Source organism: Candida tropicalis (genome assembly GCF_000006335.3).
Source record: "Candida tropicalis MYA-3404 genomic scaffold supercont3.1, whole genome shotgun sequence".
NCBI lineage: Eukaryota > Fungi > Ascomycota > Pichiomycetes > Serinales > Debaryomycetaceae > Candida > Candida tropicalis.
Window position 1 is genome coordinate 1,523,268 of NW_003020038.1, and position 19,674 is coordinate 1,542,941.

The following is a 19,674-nucleotide window of genomic DNA, read 5'->3' on the forward strand; positions in this document are numbered from 1 at the left end:
ATATAAGGTTAAAAGCAAAAAATATACAGAAGAGAGAAAGAAGAAAAAAATCTATGATCATTCAAGCCTATTGCATTTTCTTTTTATTGTTGTTGTCAATAATCCATTGCCTTAAGTGGCATTAAAAATAGGGGGTAGTAAGAGGAAGTGGAAGAGGAGGAGAAGAAGAAGAAGAAGAAGAAGCAATATCAAATGTGGCAGTTTCGTCAACCATTATCGTTTCCATGGCTATTGATGGATAGTTGATTACGGTAATTATTTTAAGGTTAGTTTGTTTTTTTATGATTTTCTTCATGTTTCCTACGATTTCCTGTACATTCCGACAAAATCCTTTCCCTGTAGTGATGTTGTATATAGAAGAAGATAGAAAAGGAAAGTACAGCTAATCTGAAAATTTCCGCAATCGTATTTCTAATTTTTAACAGAATACGCGTGTATAGTCATCAACACGAAAAATATGAATGATACAATGCTTGATCAAGTATCATTCAATCAGGAACCTCTAGTGAACAGACATGAAAGAAAAAAGAAAAGACAACTGTCGGAAACCCTATTCCTTTACTTTGCTATATTTATCGATCTCTCTTTTAGTGAAAAATCGTAGACATGGTGGGTAAATACACATGGCACATACTGTCAATTGTCATATGTTGTGAAACTTAAAAAAAGACAAACTCCGACATATACCGAGTGTATTACAATAAGCCACAATTAAAATCATAATAAGAATACATAGTAAATTAGAAATTATAATAAAAAGGGGTATATATATATACATCTATATAATAATGTAAAGGCGAAACTCGGTATTGAATTAAGCCCATCCTAATAATTGTTCAAAGAAATCAATTCTATTTTCATGTTTACCAATGGCATCAACAACTTCAGCTCTAACATCATCCACCATTGCTGGATGACCACAAGTAACAAAAGCAATTGAACTTGGAGCTTCTTCGATTTCATAATTGATAATTGATTTAAGATCAGGTCTTCCTCCAAGAATACGTATTGGATCTAATTGATAATCAACCGCTTCTTGAATTTGATCCATACTCCATTTTGGTTCATAATGTTTTAAATCATATGATTGTAATGTTTTGGAATCCCCTTCTCCCATTGAATAACAACTCTTTAAATCAAATTTAGGGGACATAACTTGCGGTACCAATTCTTCAATTGCAACAGTACTTTTTGGTTTAGTAATGTAAATGGTGGTTTCAATATTTGTTTTCTTGAGTTTCTCCAATTCATCAAAGAACCAGTTTAAGGAACGATATTCTCTAATAACCCAATAAAGTTTTAATTTCTTGACTGATTTTGTAGATGTGTATCGTTTAGCCAAATCAGTTACTTCAGAAAACATTCCTGGAATACCGTTACCACCAGCAATATACACAACAGTATCTGATTTTCTAGCATCACTAGTTTCACCATATGGACCTTCAACAGCAACTCTGATTTTCATGGTTCTATTAGGAACGTTAACAAGTTTTTTATATAATGTTTGGGTAATACCATTCTTAACTTTACAATAAAGGTTAATTTTGTTATCTTCATTTAAACCAATCGTAAATGGATGATTTTGCCAGAAGGTAACACCAGTTAAAAAATGAATAAATACATGGCCACCAGGTGCTGGTTTCCAGTCTCCTGGTCTTGGAATAGTGATCTTCAAAGTTTCATCAGACATTAAATTGACAGTAGCTTCTGGGAAACCAAAATGAAGTAAACGAATAATTCTAATAAGTCTATCAAAAACCCAAAATGCAACTGATGCATAAACATACCACATGTAACCCAAATCAACAACGTGTTCCCAAGTACCAATGACATAAAATACACCCATTATGATATGAGTCAATACAAAAACTTCATAAAATCTTCTTCTTAGATACAACATTCCTTGGAATAACATTAGAGCAGCAAGAACAGTAGCAGCAGTACCCCAAATCATAAAAGGCAATTTCATAACTGGAGCATAAGCAGGACCTAAAGCAATGGTGAAACATACCGCATGAATGATGACAAATGCAAACATCATACGAGCAATGTGACGGTGAAAAGTAATAAATACAGAATAATTCCATCTGGTTAAGAATTGAAGGATATTATTTCTACCGGCGAATAAAATAACCAATGGTAACATCATGGTTGAACAAGTTCCGGTTCTGTTAGCAACATATCTTAATCTTGCGTAGTAGTTGGAAAAGATAACTTCATCTCCTTGAGCAAAATAAGTGTTGATAGATAATGTGATAATACAAACAATAGTGAAACCAGTCAAAATAACTGATTCAAATCTTGATGGCATATAGAATTCAGCAAATCTATAATATTTATAATTTTGACATTTCTTTCGTCCAATAGTAGCTGGTAATAATATATGTTTTCTTAGCCAGTTGGAAACAGGACCATTTAAATCTGTCATTAAACCTGGAAACATGTAACGACTCCAATTTGAAATCGCACCAATGAGTAATACCAATGCCCAAAAACCTAAGATACCAGCACCATAATAGAATGTATTATCCCAATTGACTAAAAATTGATCAATTGATGATTCCAAAGATAAAGTGTAATTACTAGTATCAACTTTATCATATTTATTAACAATATGTGTATAATTGGAACGGGTTTCATTTAATGCAGATGCGTTATAATAACCATGGGTAGTATAGTTATTGTAAGCTTCATAAATATCATCCATTTCCACAGTAGTGTCACCATATTCATTACAGAAATCAACAAAGAATTGAACTGCTTCAGTAGAATTCTCCTGATAGTAAGCAAAACAACCAACAAATGAAGAAATTGCATCTTTATTAGAACAAATACAACCATAATCTTCAGAAGTATCCGAACGACAATAACCCACATCATCATGCACATTTAATTTACATGCAAATATAGCTTTTGCTAACGGAATACTATTTTTTGGTAAAACTTTCTCTTGTGCCACCACTAACAGTAGTAGAATAAACAAAGAAGATATGATTCTGAAACCGTACATGGTAATAATAGTGATAATTTATCTTGCAGACGATAAAGGGTTTGAAACAATTCAAAAAAAATAATTAGACAAAAGTATATCTAAGACATCAACTCTCAACAATAGATAATTCAAGAAAGAGACCAAAGCTAGTTGTATTTATAGTATCTGGTTTTTCGGTTTCAGAAATACCTGTTGTATTAGATAATTCATAATTTTTGTTGCTTTCATTTTCGAGTACATACAATAATTTGTGTGGTATTTAGGTGGCATTTGATATTTTTGCAGCATAGTGACACAAAAAGTAAATTAAGCGAAAAAAAAAAAAAAATAAGTGAAAATTGAAAACGGGATCCACAAAAAGTACGTGGGGCGGTATAAATTCTGGTAATGAGGCAATGTAACCTGCTCTATATTTAGTGGTTTGTGTTGATATATCATCACAGAATGTGATGATGTGAATAGAGTAGTATTTCTTGGCAATGAATGTTTCTAATAATAATAATAATAAATATAATAGAGTACCATTCACTATTCTATCCTACTCAAAAAGAAAAAGGAAAACAACAACCAACCGTGTTCTTTTTATAAATGAATACGAAATATTTTTTTTTTGCAGATTTCTTGCTTTTTACTTTGGGTCTAGTTGGGGTACCAGTTGTTGTATTACTGTTATCATTCGTGTACTAAGATTAGGATTCCCCTCCTTTTTTTTTGTTTTTATAATTCGACAAATGAATTATATTTGGAATCTATTTACCAATACGACTAATCATATAGAGTACGATATAATCATGTTTCATCCCTCTTTTCTTCAATATAACTAGGGGAAAAACGGTGATAGCAAAAGTGACTCTACACAAGACATACATGTCTTTGTGAAGGCAGGGATTTACATTCCGTTCATAACAATGATGTATCTCCATGTGGCTGTTTATTTTAACGCGTTTCAATGGAGAATCTATAATTATTTAATTTTCTGTTTCAATATCTAAACCTAAATAAAATTTATAAACAAGAAAAGCATATAAACAAGCTTTTGTTGAGCGTGTAATTAGACTTGGGATAAAGTGATTCCATTTTGCGTGATTTGGGGGCTTTTATTCTATTCAACAGATCCTTTTTTTTTTTTTGAAGATAAACGTTCGATATTATGTTGGTATTAAGTTCGGCGGTAGCACCTAAATACAAACCGAAATATAATAAAAAGTAACCGGGCTCATACATGCCGATCTAAAACACAACACAAAATAATACTTCTGTAGGGTCTGTTCTTTTTTTTTTATTTAACATGTCCTTCATTAGTTTTGTTACGTGAACGGCAGACCCTTGTTTTACCACAATAAGTAACAAAATGAACTAATGCCCATTACCTATGAAATAATATAAATGGGATATGAAATTGGTTTAAAGATTTTAGTAAACCAAAAACATTCTCCCCGAAAAGGGATAACTATTATCTGTTTTGGGTTATTTAGTTTCACTTTAAAGCCTGGTTATAAATAAACCAATTTTTTTATAAAAAAAAGATTTCAATTGGGAATGGAAGAAATGGTTAAAACTTGATTGTTTAAACATATTGACAGAAGTAAACTTCAACCAAAAACAAACAAACAAAAAAATCGTACCATAATGATCCAGTTGTCTAAATGAGCAGATGATTTACCTTGAAGTAGACTAATAATTGCGAGATTTTGGCTTATACTATGATCTTCTATGTAAATCTTAGTTTGTCTCTAATGGTAACTAATGAAAGATTGATTGGCAATGACAGTTTAAAGAAAGAAAGAAAAAAAAAATTGCGAAAATCACTATTGGTAGTTAGATGCGTTTCAAATCTCATCCCAAAAACACATTCAAGTGTCAAATTATTTGTACCCATGAAATGAAATTACGAACTTTTTAAATTTTTTGTGAGCAATAACAGCGTTGCAATTAATTAATTCCTAGTATGAATGTTTACTCACCTTCTAATTAGACACTGCAGTTTTGTACAATTGGTACAAACAGGAAAGAAGAAAGAACAATGAAGCCAATAAAAAAAAATCAATTCTTCGTTGAAACGTAATTAATTTAAAAGTTGGCTGATGAGAGAAATTCCCTATAGAAACTGCGTTCTTTTTGCCAGTTGATAAATATGGTAGCGACTTGGTTGTAGTTTCTATTCTCATGGATACGAGGCTTCGATTATTGTCTTGGAAACAAAAACGTTAACAAGTATAAACGAAGCTGAAAACTACATGAAAAGATGAATTTCAAGGATAGATTTTTGTGAGATCAGTTCATTATTTTTTTTTCAACATTTAGTATGGAATATGTTCCCTGTGACATCCAATCGGATAATTAAATTACTGTATTACTTCAATGAATGGTTGCATACCGTTGTAATTATTCACTCCTATTTAAGCATGAACAATTGGGGTCCGTTACAGCCAATGAACTCAATTTATAACAGCTGCTCAAAACAGAATTTATTAGACACACAATGTAATATTCTATGTAATTTATATTGTTTATACTATGTGAAACCTCAGCTCCTTTATTGACCACTAAGCAATCCCATAATTGAAAAGGTGTTCCCCACTTTTCAACTAACTAAAGGTCGCGCAAACGATCCCAAATGCGTGTCGTGTCTGTATCAGATTTATGACCATTGGTTAATGACATCACGAGGAGCACTTTAAAATTCATTAAGGTCATACCCTACTGATGATATTAGAGCAACACGTTAGGGATCAAACGCTTGTATTGGAAAATCCAATTATGACCTTACTTGCTGGTTTGTTACATAACGTGAGATTAGCTTTTGAATTTACTGAATATTTAGCAAGAATTTCTAAGTAAGATTTCAATTACAACTACACCTCAAGAATGGGATACGACGAGATCTCCAATCTCCGCCATGTGTGAACAACAACATGGCGTATACTCCACCGTAGCTGCTTAACGACGTAGTACAAAAACCTCTCTGATCACTTAACGGTATAGGTGACAATTAATTATCAATCTGTATGCAGTCAGAGGGAGATTCCACCTGCTTCGATTGCATGAATTCCCCAGGGCAATATGGAGAGTTGAATTTGACCTCAACGCGTCGTATTTATCAGGGCTAATGATTCCTTTGAAATAAAATATTACCATCAAAAACAAAAAAAAGGATCAATTCGGAACTAAATTAAATTAATCAAATTTCATAACCTATATACGCATTTAATTTTAGACCACGACCCAGAATACCATGGCTACTCAAAGTGAATTCATGGAACTTCAATTCTAGACTTGCCAATAGAAGTAATTTATGCTTATTCTTTTAACTACATCACCATTAACCATGAAAACAAAAAAAAAAAAAAAAAGAAAAGAAACCAATTGGGATCACGCATTTTAACTTTTGTACTCCATTTCATTTTTATTCTTCTTCTTCTCTCTTTTTATTACTATCCGAAATATTATCTTCTTTGTACCCGTGATGGTACTCAATACACAATTCATCTTGCGCGAATTAACTGACAGTCTTTTTGAGATATCGGAACTTGAAGTACACGGGTAGCTGCAAATTAATCGGTACACACATACGCTGAGTTCGGAATTAATGGAAAGTTAATTTTCTTGTTCTTTTTTTATCCTTTAAATATCTTAGCTACCACTACAACTTATTGTAAGGAAGTAAAGTTCTGAATAGAGTATGGCTCCTGTTATGTAAGCCCTAAAACATTATAACAGACAATGCAAGTGAATAAAGGATTGAGAGCAACTGAAGATATATCTATAGACCACAGCCCACACTAATCGCCGTGATACGACAATTATAGTCGTTTGTCGGGTATAAAAAAAAAGAAAAGGAAAGAAAACGGGACTGAAGCATTTTTTTTTCTTCTGCTTGTTCTTGTTCTTCTTGTCTAATAGACTAGTTGCTTTTCCGATACGACAAATGAATAACTATAATTAGTAATAATCTCTTATCCCACCATACGTGTTACTCTCCAGATAATTATAAGTGGGTACGTGTGAATCTCTTGACTCATTTCATGACTTAATATTTTTTTTTTTTCTTCTTCTTCTTGTTGTTGCTCTTCCTTTTTTGCTCTATTTATTTCATACGATTTTCCCTTTGTCTTTCCTTATTGCCTTTTTTTATTTTTTCACCCACCTGATATCATTTTCAAGTTTTTTTTTATTTTGAAACAGTTGTTAAACAAACTTGAAGCCGTCAACAGTATATTTAAAATAGTTAAATGTACTGAAAAAGATCCGTGAAGAGAAACAACCCAATCATCAACTTTCGTCCTCCCCCACATAGATAGATGAATTTTTTAAACGATCACACACTAATAAATTTCCACTAGATGAGAATATTGTCCCACATAAGAGTATATTTACCTAAACACAAACATCATATTTATGACTCCACCAAAGAGGCCCACCCTTCAACCACATCGTCAAATAGTTCTTCATCTGGCTGTACCTCCATAATATTTCCTGACGGAGTTTCTGCAGAAGAATATGGGTTACCCCCAATAACCAAACTAGAAGATGTTGATACTTTACAAAGATTTGAAGTGATCAGATATTTAAACGGATATGGTATAGAATACGATTCAAGCATTCCTGAAGAAAGTTTAAGGAAACTTTTAAAAGACACAATTGCATTAGACAAACAATTTAGTCTAAAGTGTATATAATAGAAATCGATTTCCTCCCAGCATTAACATAAACTTCTATTAGCACTCCTGCCCACAACCACCCCCACATATAAAATTGCATATCCACACCAATCACCGTCTTATTCATACCAATGCTTTTATTTTCATACTTACATACTCAGATAACCTTAATTTATTAATGAATGCATATTATAATGACATATTCCAAGAACTATACAAGAATAATGAAAAAATAAAAAATACATTTACGATATATTTGTAGATCAATAATTACACTAAACGGCTCTTATATTTGTAGATCCCTGTTTCATCTTGTTGAATTGTAGAATTTCAGGTCTTGTATTTCAAACATGAAACTGGAAGTAATTAATTTCAAACCAATTTTTGTTGTCTCTTCTCACTTCTCACTTCTCTTCGTGGTATCAAATCAAACTGTGTCTCATTAAGTTTATCTGAATTCCAATTTACAACCAGACGAGCACTAAGGGAAAATTTTTCTTCTCCATTGTGTGAGTTAAAAAACAAATAAAAAAAAAAAATAGGAACACTCGTCAGTACAGTAAAATTAATCACAGGTTCATTCTTTTTTTATAGATCCACTGTTCTTTTAAACTTTTTCTATATTCATTTCGATCTAGGTAGTAAGAGTATCTTCTTTTCCAATTGGAGATTTTTATTCATATATCATCACCAGTTCATATCCCATCTATAATATAATTATTTATTCCCTGCTGTGGTTCTCATAATTTTTTTTTTCCCTTTTCATTGTTTAATTTATTTTAATTTAATTTTTTTTTTTTTTTTGGTTTTTCCCTCCCTTAGTGAATCATTCATCTATCCATTCCAATCACTGAGATAATTCACAAGCAAGTGTACATGCCTCATAAGAATCAAAGATGTCACTATTCAGAACAATATCACGATCAGTCAGAGGTATATTCTCCACAGTTTATCTAGGTCTAATCATCTTAACCATCCCTCTTGCATTCGATGTAGGAGGTGTGTACTGTGGTTTAGCATTCTCATTGACAACATTAGTGACTTATTTTATACTTACAACAATTAGAATAGCGGTTAGAAGAACTCGCTACTTTCAATGGATTTCAATTATTTATTATTGTCAACATTTCTTTATACCTAGTTTGTTGACTTATTTTTTAAGTTATTATAGTAATGGCGTGACACCAAATGAATCCAAATATAATCCAATCATGATCTGGAAACTAATCTTGATCAATTCCACTCCATTGTTTACTATTTTAGAAGGATTCTGTTCGTTATTGTTAATTCAAGCAGTTGGACAAACAGTCAATTGGTTGACACTTTATAAATCAGATTCGTGGTTGATCTTGTCCCTTATTGGAAGTGGATCGGTGATAACTGCCTCATTTTATTTCTTGTATCGAATTTATGTTTTGCCATTTGCAATTGATATGTTTAGTGCTTCATTGTTGGGATCGTTACTCACAACAACTTTGGGGTTAGGATTATTTGGTATAGTAAGTGGTAAAGGGTCCATGATTGAATCGTCATTGTTATTTGCTTATATTGTCAAGTGTATTTATGAGACGTTCCCAATATTATCTGAAGGAGCTTCACAAGCATTAACAAACTTGTTCAATTTAACTACTCAAAACTTGAAGAAGGAAATTCCAAAAATCCCACCATCTATTCTCAATCCAATTTCGGAAGTTGTTCCATTCTTGGCTTCAACTTTACCAAGTTCATTCAAAGGGGTTTGGAAGTTTTTAATTATGGCAATTCAAACTTTAACTTTACCTTTATTATTAAATTTGGCCTACAGAATTGGAGTCTTTTATGCAGCAACAAAGATTATTCCAAGTTTATACCAATCAATTTCTTACCCATCAGTGACACCACCAAAGACACCCCAAACATCATCACGCCAACCATCAAGTGTTTCATTATCACATTTAACTGATCCAAAATCACCTACATCATCATCAGTTTCAAGTATATCATCTTCTAAACCAAATTTGAGATCTAAAAAATCATTCCGTCTCAAACCACCACATCATCAACCACCTTCAGTAATAATACGACTCATATATGCCTATGCTCCAATTTTGATAATAGCTGTGTATACTCATTTAATGCTATCATATAATGGTGAATTAGGTACAGAATTACAGCTCTGGCCAATTTGGAATAGTACCACTAGTAATAGTCAGGATAATTTCCAAATAATTGTACATCCATGGCAATTTTGGAATTGGATTAATATGGGTACTACATTAATTCTATATGCTGCTGAATTACTGAGTAACGACAACTCTTCAGGAGGTGGTAATAGTTTAACTAGTCATTGGAAAGTAGAGTAAATATATATATGTATTCATCCAAGTAGCTAATTCATCTCATCTTTGCAATTTATATATATATATATATATATATATATATACTCGATTCATTTTAATAAAATAATATATTTAATATATATTCATCATTTCTATATAAATTCCATTTATAGTTAATTTTTGATCAAGATTCAAATGAAAATAAATAATATTAATCAGAAATAATTGCAATTCTCTTCAGCTTCAATAAACCTGTCATCTTTCCAGACAGTGAATATTAAAGTAATAAAATTCAGAGCTTGACTCTATGTTGCTTGGATGTTTCATCATTTAATATATTAATCTTCATAAAACTAACAAATCTCATCAAAAAAATTAAAATAAAAACCATAAATAAAACAAGAGAAATGAAAAAAAAAATTAAAACCTGGCATATTTGACTATGCAAAAATAATTGATTCATTAATCAAACAGGTTTTGTTGAAAAAAAAGGGTAATAATAAATTGACGTCCATAAGATCAAGAATAAGCTCCATTGAGTTAATTATCAAAAAAAAAATGATAATCATTTGTTATATCTTTCGTTTAGGACACATAATAAATAAAGCCCCCATTGTCGAAAATAAAACAAATCATGTTTCAAAGAAACACAATTCTTTTCAAACAAATCTAAAAAGGAATTAAAAAAACCAATTTAGGATTTAGAAAAAAAAAAAAGACAAAGTCATTTTTAGATGGGGTTTTAATCCATCGCGTTTCCGCTATTATGACAGGAGACTTTCCCCAAAGCATTCGAATAATTTGACATACAATGATGTCTTTTTGTAAGCTTTGATAACAAATCTTTGATCATGGACGTGAAGAAAGAAAAGAAGAAAAGAAAAGAAAAAAATTCGAAAAGAAAGAGGAAAAAAATTTTTTTTAAAATGTTTGTCTGAGATGATGAGAAGAGGGTTTTCTTTACTTCCAAAAAAAAGTCGTGCGGTACACCAGAAAAAAAAATTGATACATCACGTGCATTTATAATTATAAATTTTAACCCTATTTTAGTAACCATTGCACCCAAGATTCTGGTAATAATTTAGATATCCAATCATAAAGTCTTGCACCAGTACCACAATATAATACAGCTGGATTAGAAGATTTATTGTAAATTAAATCAAATAACAAATGATACAATACAACTAAATTAGTACCTTTACCACCACTTGATTTCAAAGGATTAGCTTTAAATTGAACATTACTGAAATTATTACCATACAAACCTTTCATTTCTGAAGTCCATGCTCTAACTTCAGAGTTCACCAAACTTTCAATTCTCGCAGTAGAGCTTAATCTTTGATTCAGTAAATGTAAATTACCCAATCTAACTTGAGTAACAGATATATCTTGACTTGCCAATTCTCTAGTTAATACAGTAAATAAAGATTTCAAATTTTGTTGGAAAACAGTTTCAGGACCATAATATGGCATTGATAAACCACTTACAATATTTGGACTTAAAAGAATAATCTTTGAATCTTGTGATCTAACAGTTTGAATTAATCCAGAAGAAAATAATTTAACATATGTAAGTAATCTATCACTTAATTTAACCCATGAAGAAATTGCCATATTTTCAATAGGACCAACTGGGAAATGTAAACCAGGTGTGAAAATTACTGCTTTTAATTGTAAATAATGAGGATTAGCATTTGGGAATGGCACAATTGGAGTCTTTAAAATTTGATTAAATTCAAAAATATGATCATCCATATTTTTAGAATCATTAATATTTATATAATTCAAATCATTACTAATTTTATTTGATTCAACATATTTCACATCATTCATATCTAATAATGTCATGTAGACAATAAATCCTCTTTTCTCAAAATCAACTGCAATAGATCTAGTTAATGGTTCAGTAGGTGATCCAATAATTAATACTACATCACGACGTGCACCATTAGCAAGTTTAGGTACTCTTCTTTTGGCCATTTTACTAGATCTAGTCAAGTAATATATAGTGATACCCAAACCCACAGTGAAAACAGACGCATATTTTAGTTTATTATGGGATATACTATGGATTATATTATTCCATAGATGAACAGAATGATGACGAAATCCTGGTGGTGGTGGTCTTTTTGGTGGCGTAGCAATTGAACCTCCTGGACCCTCAATACCTTTAGTGAGATTGACTACTTTGTCATAATAAGGAGATTTGGTAATTTTATCCTGTTGATCTTCAAGAAAATGATTGGCTTGACGATAAAAGTCTTTCAATGTTTGAACAGTTGCTTGAACTGGATCTGCAACCATGGTTTAATGTTTGTATGGGTTGGTGAATCAAAAGGAAAAGAAAAATAGATCATTCGCAGATTTGGATTTTTTTTTTTCCTTGTGGGTGAGATTTTTTTTAGATTTTTACGTCATTATGATTCGGGGAAACAGTTTAAGCAACAAATATAAATTATAGAAGAAGAAAAAAAGAACAAACATACATACACACAACGAACTAGAAAGAAAAAAATACTACTACTACTAATAATAATTATAATGAGAAACTTATAAACAATCAAACCTTCTTGTAAGTGACTTCAGTAGAAACAAAATCTTGTGTGCTACTTGGTTCAATTCTAATATCATCTTGTAAAAATCTTGCAATATCTGGGGGTAATTGAGCATCAAATCCGGACATCGGATTGGTAGCTTCTAAAATCACAGAGTTATGGTCATCTTTCAAAGTAGCTGGAGAAGAACCTTGTGTGTTTAATTTATTAATTCCATAAGATTTTTCAGAATAATGACCACTTGAACTATGTAAAGTAGAATTAGCACTTGGTTCACGAGAAATGAAAGAAAAACTTGGGGAACTATTAATATATTGAGTGGTATTTGCTGTTTGAGCCCATAAGGAACTGAATGGTAACATCAAAACAATCAATAAAATACTAATATTGATCAACATAACATTAGCATTTCTGAAGAAAAGGAAATAATGAACAAATAAAATAAGTGAAGGAACAAGTAATGTTTGAGTAGAACAAATCAACAAGACATGAAAACTATCAAATTGTTTCAAACCCAAGTATCTTCTTGTTTTAATAGCCATGATTAATTTACCAATTAACAATACCGACATAAGATTGACACTAACGGAAAATAAAATAGTTGGTAAATCTAACCAAATAGATGAAAGACCAGTATCACCAATTTCATTCACCGTATTGACAAATCTACGATGAGATAAAACAGCACTATTAATTTGAAATCCAACAACAACCAATGCTAAAGCAGTACATAAAATGGTAACAGAATAAGCCAACTTTTTCATACCTGCACCTCTAAACATAACGAATACTTGGAAAACCATGGAAGTTTCAATAAGAGCAAATAAAATAACTCTAAATCCATTAGCAGCTTCTGAACTAGCATAAGATTCTCCATTGTACCAACCAGTAAATGCAAAACTAGCACTATTTAAAGGACCTAAAAGATAATTGGAAAAACAAGCAGCCCGAATAATCCCGATAAAAGTAATTAAACAATTAAGATAGAATAAGAAATTCTTACTCAAATTCTTTGATTTTCCAATTGTTGAAAATTTGTTAGTTTTAAATAAAATACCAACTAAAAAGATTAACAAAACAGAACAACTTCCAATCATCACACCCATGACTAAGCAATTTTTGGATTGTTCACTTTGGAAGTGGTTCAAAACTTCAAAAGGAAGTTCAAAAGGTTCCTCGATACCTGGAATAGTATATGTGATAATAATATCACCAGAAGACTGAATAGTATTGTTAATATCCATTTTTATTTCCTTAGTTGATTTAATTTTATTAATATATAGATGGGTATTATCTAGTAAAGCAAAAAGAATGTAAAATCAAAAAAAAAAGGAATTCTTAAAGTGGTGATTCTTATATTTATCTTCATTAATGGCTTTCGTTTAAGTTTAAGAGTATGTTTCAAAGGAACTAAAATATATGAGAGAGACAGAAAAAAAAAGAAGCTTTCATATAAATTGATCCAGAGAAGTTGCCGTTTTTGGATTTCACAATGGTTGTTGCAAAAAAAAAATGAATAGTTTGTGCGTGTAAAAAATTCAATCAAAGCAACAAGATTAATAAGATGAGGGGGGAATAAATTAGATGTGGTTTTCAACATGATAAGGAAAAGACACAAGCGAATTACAAGTACGGCTTAAACCATTGGTGTGATAAGAAGATGCCATAACTTGTTTATATATGCGCATGACAAACTATATGTTTGCTATAGAAAATGGTCTGAAATATCATAGTCAATTGGTGATAATTAAAATCCTTTTGAACAGTCAGTTAGACGGAACTCCAATCTCCTCCCCAAAAAAAAAAAAAAACTGGAACATTTATAAAACAAAAATCTGCATAGTCTTCTATTGCTGTATGAATTAAACTCTGGGCAACAGTTTTTATGCCCTCAACTCAACTCGTTCCACAATTTATCATTATTAGTTTATTTTGGGGTGCGTTTTGTATTTTAGCCCTCGCATTGGTCTCACGGAACTACACCAGACACCTGTCGTACGCACTTCGCCCCCTCTAAAATGCCCACGTAACGTGATGAAACATTTTAAAAGGAAACAGGGGCAAAATATGCCAGAAATAAGTCAATCTGTTAAAAAAAAAAGGATTTACAATCTCCTGTTCCAAATAGCCTAGTTCACACCCCGGGGGCAGGAAGAAAAAACATTTGTTTAATTAATTAAAAGAGAAGAGCAACTCTAGACTAGTTACACTAATGCTCGATGGTCTCTTTTTTTTTAATACCATCATCAGGATTAACATACACAAAGCATAATTCGACTGCAATGCTCACTTGACATAACGATCATGAATACCAGCTGAAAAAAAAAAATTAGATACTGGGGTTATATGTCCGATACACGTCATGTACTAACGTTTGAAAATTTTTTTTAATAAAAATGACGTGAGAATATGCTTATGTGGTCGGAAAATAATGCCCGCACACAAAATAAACATACAAAAAAAAAAGAATTATTGCGCAATCTTTAAACCAACCATTATTATTTTTGGATGATTTGCTTGAAATAAGTGCATACCATGTGTTTAATACAGTATCCCTTTAAATGTGGCTTACAAATGAATGTTTGTGTAGCCAGATAAGAGGTTATTAATCTTTCTGGTAATCACATTCTCCGAATCGGATGGAATAATCCAGCATCTCAATATTAAACAATCAAAACTAAAGTATAAATTGGCCTTGGCCAAGTTAGTTGGACAAGAATTTTGATTTAAAGAAAAAAAAAAACTATAGACGAAATCTCCGTAATGAGTTAGTCCGGCTTCGCTCTCAAGTAGTTTTAAACAAATTAGATGTACAGCAATGAAAGACAAAATAATTATAACGTTATTTCTTCAAAATTGTACGACTGATTCCAATTTTAATATATTTTATGTGAATTTTTATTTTTGCTCTTTTTAGGTGCTAAAAATTTTTATATTTTAATGTTGTGTAGTGAGATCCCCCGAATGAAATGTATGCGCAGGAATTTGCTTAAAGATCCACGTTTATAGTTGCAAAACCAAAGCCGGCCAGGGTTATGAATTTTAGAAAGACAATACAACCTATACACAGATGGATTTTTATAATACCTTGAGTTATATATAGATGAAGTAAAATGACGTGATTATACTCTGTTCAGGTTAGTTCGGGATATCTTTTTCTGGGGGAGAAATGAGTAATGGTTTTGATTCCATGAAATGTCAAAAGCGATTATCGTTCGATTGCTCGATATTTCATGTGGGAAATATGAAACAAAAAAAAAAAAGCTGTTGAACACTTGTTTTGTACTTTATATTTCCTCTTATCTTAAAAGTGGAACCTCCACAAGCAATCAAACACAAAATATGGGAAATTAAAATAACGCTTTTTTTTTGGTTTGTCTCATTTTGACTTCGTTCATCACCATCGTTGTCTTGAATTTTGACAAACGATCATACTCATGTGCTTCGTGAACGGAATATTCATGACAACCGTTAAGGTGGATTTTTTTTTTAATCTTTTTTATTGTAATTCTATTTTTATTTTTTTATTATTTGGGTTCTGTAGTGAAAAGAAGGAAAGTATAATTACATGATTATTTAATCCAATCAAAACAAGTTGACTATTCTTTAATTGGTTTCAAATTTATTTGATCATAGAAAATAGATTTTCTTTGCTCTGAAAGAAAAAAAAGCCCCAAAACAAAAAAAACAAAATAGAACAATATGCAACGAGTGGAGTAAGAAAAATTAAAATATAAATTTCGTTGCAAACAATAGTGAGATAATACTAATGAACAAAATAAAAAAAAGGTACACAAAGAAAATATACTCTTTGAAATCAACAAAAGAAAAATATTTCCACATCAAAAGCCATAATCTACTCAACACGAGGTTACATTTGATCAGAGAGGGGAAGGGCTTGCTTGATAGAAGTGAGTTAATGTGTGGTGTGAAGATATGTGCATGTTATAAACTGAATATTAAACCTAAAAAAAAAAACCCTCAATGTATGCTGCTGTAAGATCAACAATCTAACAGAAGTGGAGTAAGAAAACCTCTACAGGTCTGAAAAAAAAACTGTGGTCGTGTAGTTCAAGAACACAAAGACAAAAAAATAGATAATGAGATGGTCGTGCGCTTTTACTATAATCATGCATTTTTTTTTTCAATCTATACCAAACCGATTCTTACTCATCACAAACAATAAAAGAAAATTGATACTCCACATTAACATTATATTAACAATAGGTTTAAGTAAAATTGAGGAGAAGATGTTATCAAATAGAAGAAAACAATAACTATCTTTACCTGGTTTATTTTATGACGTTATCCCCATGAATACGCAAATGGGGAATATATGTTATAAATAAAGTTTGAACCTTTATATAATTATTTTGAGTTGTACGTGTACGATGAATTTTCCCAAAAAAAAGTAAAACTTTATATTTGCGATGTGTGTGTGTGAGAGTGTGTGATGAAGAGAGACCTAGAGTTTGCGTGTACGTGTACGTGAGTCAATTCCCACTCATTTGTATGAAACGTTTTTTTCATTTTTAATTTTTTACAGCCGGCTTGTAAACAACAATATAAACTGTTATTACACAAATGTGCAAAACAATGGTTTCTTTTTTTCAACAACAATGCAAAACTAAACTGAACTAAACTTTTGCATGCGTATCTACTAAAATCAATAATAATCTGACTTTTAGTTTGGTGAAGAGTACAAAAAAAAATTTTCTCTCTTTCTCTCTTAGTCTCTATCTGCCTGTCTCTATCTGACTCGCTCTCACTTTATTTTTTTATTTTATTATATTTTCTTATTGTGTACATCTCTGCTGCATGCAACAATCAACCCAGCTATATACAAAAAAAAATAGGGTGGTTACTGGTGTAATTATTCCCTCTCTTTTTCTCCGCTCTCCCCCCTCTATTTCTCTTTGTCGCTTAATCACTTGATTGTATATAAAGATCTCAATGTACGCTAGTTATTTTTTTTTGTTTTTTTTGCTTTTTGTTTTTATATGATTTAGTTATTTTGGCAGCATATTCTTATTACTACTACTATTACTACTACTACTATAATTATATATCAAAGATGTCAACTATGGTTACTTCGACACTGGTAACCACTAGTCCTTCTACTACTACAAACCTTACAAATAGATCTAACACTAGAACACCTTCTACATCTTCATCTACTTCAACTATAAACGATTTGGAATCTAATGGTCACTATTTCCCTTCATTGTATGAATTAATAGATAATTGCACCAGTCTAGACTCAAGTAATGAAACATTATCTGCATTCAACAACTATCTTGAATCAAGACATTGTCCAGAGAATTTACAATTTATAATAGATATCAACAATTATTTACATCTTAGTAATACCACCAGAATAGAATTACTTAAAACATGGCAATTTTTATATGACAAATATTTGACATTTGATGCAGATTTGGAAATCAATATACCTTGCAACTTAAAATCTCAACTTAGCATTGTTGAATTACCATCCTATGAAATTTTATCTCGATGCAAAAAGCATATCTATGACGATTTATTGATTAATTTATACAGAGAGTTCACCAAACAATACCACGAAGATATTTATAGACCTTGTTTGTGTAAAAGAAGAACTTCAAGTATCGAACAAATCAAACATCATCAACAAACTGAAGCAAATCCACCAGCAAAATCAGCATCTAAGCATCATTCACAACATCACTCAAGACAACCTTTAAAACATTCAGTTTCGTTAAATTTACCACTCAGATCTAAACATTCAGATGATAATGTCTGTCCAAGAGAGAAAGTCACCCCAATAACTTCTCCAATTAGTCATCATGAAAATGGAGATCACCATCACCACAGCCATCGTCGTCACCACAGTCATCATTCCAAACAATATGGTGGGTACGACTATTACACTATTCCATCAACTGAGAGTTCATCAGAAGAGGAACATTCTGATGGAGCAAATACTCGAAGCAATTCCAGAAACAATTCTACCAGTTCAAGCTCAAGAGGTTCATCGATTGGATCTATTGTTGATAGCTCAGTAATTTATTTCAACAAGATGAAAAAATTCAAGTTTGGTAGAAGATTTAGTAATGACGAATAGATTAAGTTCAGTTTATTTATTTTAGTTCACGTTAATGATTTTTTATTATTATTATTTTTACGATTATTTATTTTATTTTATTTATGTTATGATTGTTATATGGGAAGGGGTTTTTATTATTATTATTTTACAGAATTTTATAGACGTAGTTAATACATTAATGATTTTTCAAAGATTTTAATTTGTAGAAAGTAAAATTACGATTGCAAAACACTTTCAAAGAAACGAAAATCTCTCTAATTGAGTTTCTGCTTTAACAAAAAGAAAGAAGACTGTTTCCAATAATCAAGGGAATAGACTCTTTTCAGTGATCAAGGGAATAAACTTTTTTTTTCTTTTTTTTAGAAGGAATTATAGTGGTTTCCATGTGAACCGTTTTTCTGTATTGTTACATTCCATTTGAGGGCAGTGCTCCAAATCTAGGTCCTTTATCTTTTTTAATTTTGCATTGGTTTATAAAACAAAAGCCACTGCAAGAGCAATCCACATAAAAAAGAAAAGTGAACAATCAAAAAGGGTGAATGTCGATGTAATTATACACCTCCTTATTCAAACAATAATTCACATTGTTTAAAAAAGAAGAAAAGAGAAAAGAACAAGAGAAATGAAAAAAATTGTGGAGATGAATAATCCCCACTTCATGTATTGAGATGTTGGTCATCGAAATTGACAAGAATGATTGATAAAACGTTTTCTCATGGGTGCAATACCATTCACGGGTCTCCACTTTTCATACTATTTACAGTAACAAACAATCAATGTCTTATACTAAATTATACTATATTGTATTGTATTGTTCTCATTGCTCTGTTATCTTTGTATTATTATTATTATTTCATTTTAGTTTACTTTATTTGTTTGATAGATTATCTACATCTACAAACCATTGCATATTCTTGCATTACTAAGATAATTGTATATTGAACGGTGATTATCTGCTGGAGATAACTCACTTCCATCTATACACAGGTACACGCCAAACGGACTTATTGTACAACCACATCGTGGCCCCATTTTATTTTTGGTTATCTCCGTGGTCAAGAAC

General features: G+C 31.2%; 6 protein-coding genes across 6 annotated transcripts; 3 read left to right on the plus strand and 3 right to left on the minus strand. All coding sequences in view use genetic code 12, as the record gives it.

Annotated features, from left to right (window-relative positions):
* Window positions 1-814: 814 nt before the first annotated feature.
* CFL11 (Cfl11p) lies at window positions 815-3,010 on the minus strand (the record flags this gene model as incomplete). The annotated part of the gene is made up of 1 exon (XM_002545854.1): window positions 815-3,010. One exon carries the CDS (start codon window positions 3,008-3,010, stop codon window positions 815-817), a length of 2,196 nt encoding a protein of 731 aa, XP_002545900.1.
* A 4,325-nt stretch (window positions 3,011-7,335) lies between these two features.
* CTRG_00682 (uncharacterized protein) lies at window positions 7,336-7,671 on the plus strand (the record flags this gene model as incomplete). The annotated part of the gene is made up of 1 exon (XM_002545855.1): window positions 7,336-7,671. One exon carries the CDS (start codon window positions 7,336-7,338, stop codon window positions 7,669-7,671), a length of 336 nt encoding a protein of 111 aa, XP_002545901.1.
* An 878-nt stretch (window positions 7,672-8,549) lies between these two features.
* CTRG_00683 (uncharacterized protein) lies at window positions 8,550-9,995 on the plus strand (the record flags this gene model as incomplete). Its single annotated transcript, XM_002545856.1, has 1 exon — window positions 8,550-9,995. One exon carries the CDS (start codon window positions 8,550-8,552, stop codon window positions 9,993-9,995), a length of 1,446 nt encoding a protein of 481 aa, XP_002545902.1.
* Window positions 9,996-11,012: 1,017 nt separating this feature from the next.
* Window positions 11,013-12,275, minus strand: CTRG_00684 (uncharacterized protein; the record flags this gene model as incomplete). Its single annotated transcript, XM_002545857.1, has 1 exon — window positions 11,013-12,275. The coding sequence occupies one exon, from the start codon at window positions 12,273-12,275 to the stop codon at window positions 11,013-11,015; it is 1,263 nt and encodes a 420-aa protein (XP_002545903.1).
* Window positions 12,276-12,531: 256 nt separating this feature from the next.
* On the minus strand, window positions 12,532-13,770 carry STE2 (alpha-factor pheromone receptor; the record flags this gene model as incomplete). The annotated part of the gene is made up of 1 exon (XM_002545858.1): window positions 12,532-13,770. The coding sequence occupies one exon, from the start codon at window positions 13,768-13,770 to the stop codon at window positions 12,532-12,534; it is 1,239 nt and encodes a 412-aa protein (XP_002545904.1).
* A 3,830-nt stretch (window positions 13,771-17,600) lies between these two features.
* RGS2 (GTPase-activating protein) lies at window positions 17,601-18,629 on the plus strand (the record flags this gene model as incomplete). Its single annotated transcript, XM_002545859.1, has 1 exon — window positions 17,601-18,629. The coding sequence occupies one exon, from the start codon at window positions 17,601-17,603 to the stop codon at window positions 18,627-18,629; it is 1,029 nt and encodes a 342-aa protein (XP_002545905.1).
* Window positions 18,630-19,674: the final 1,045 nt, after the last annotated feature.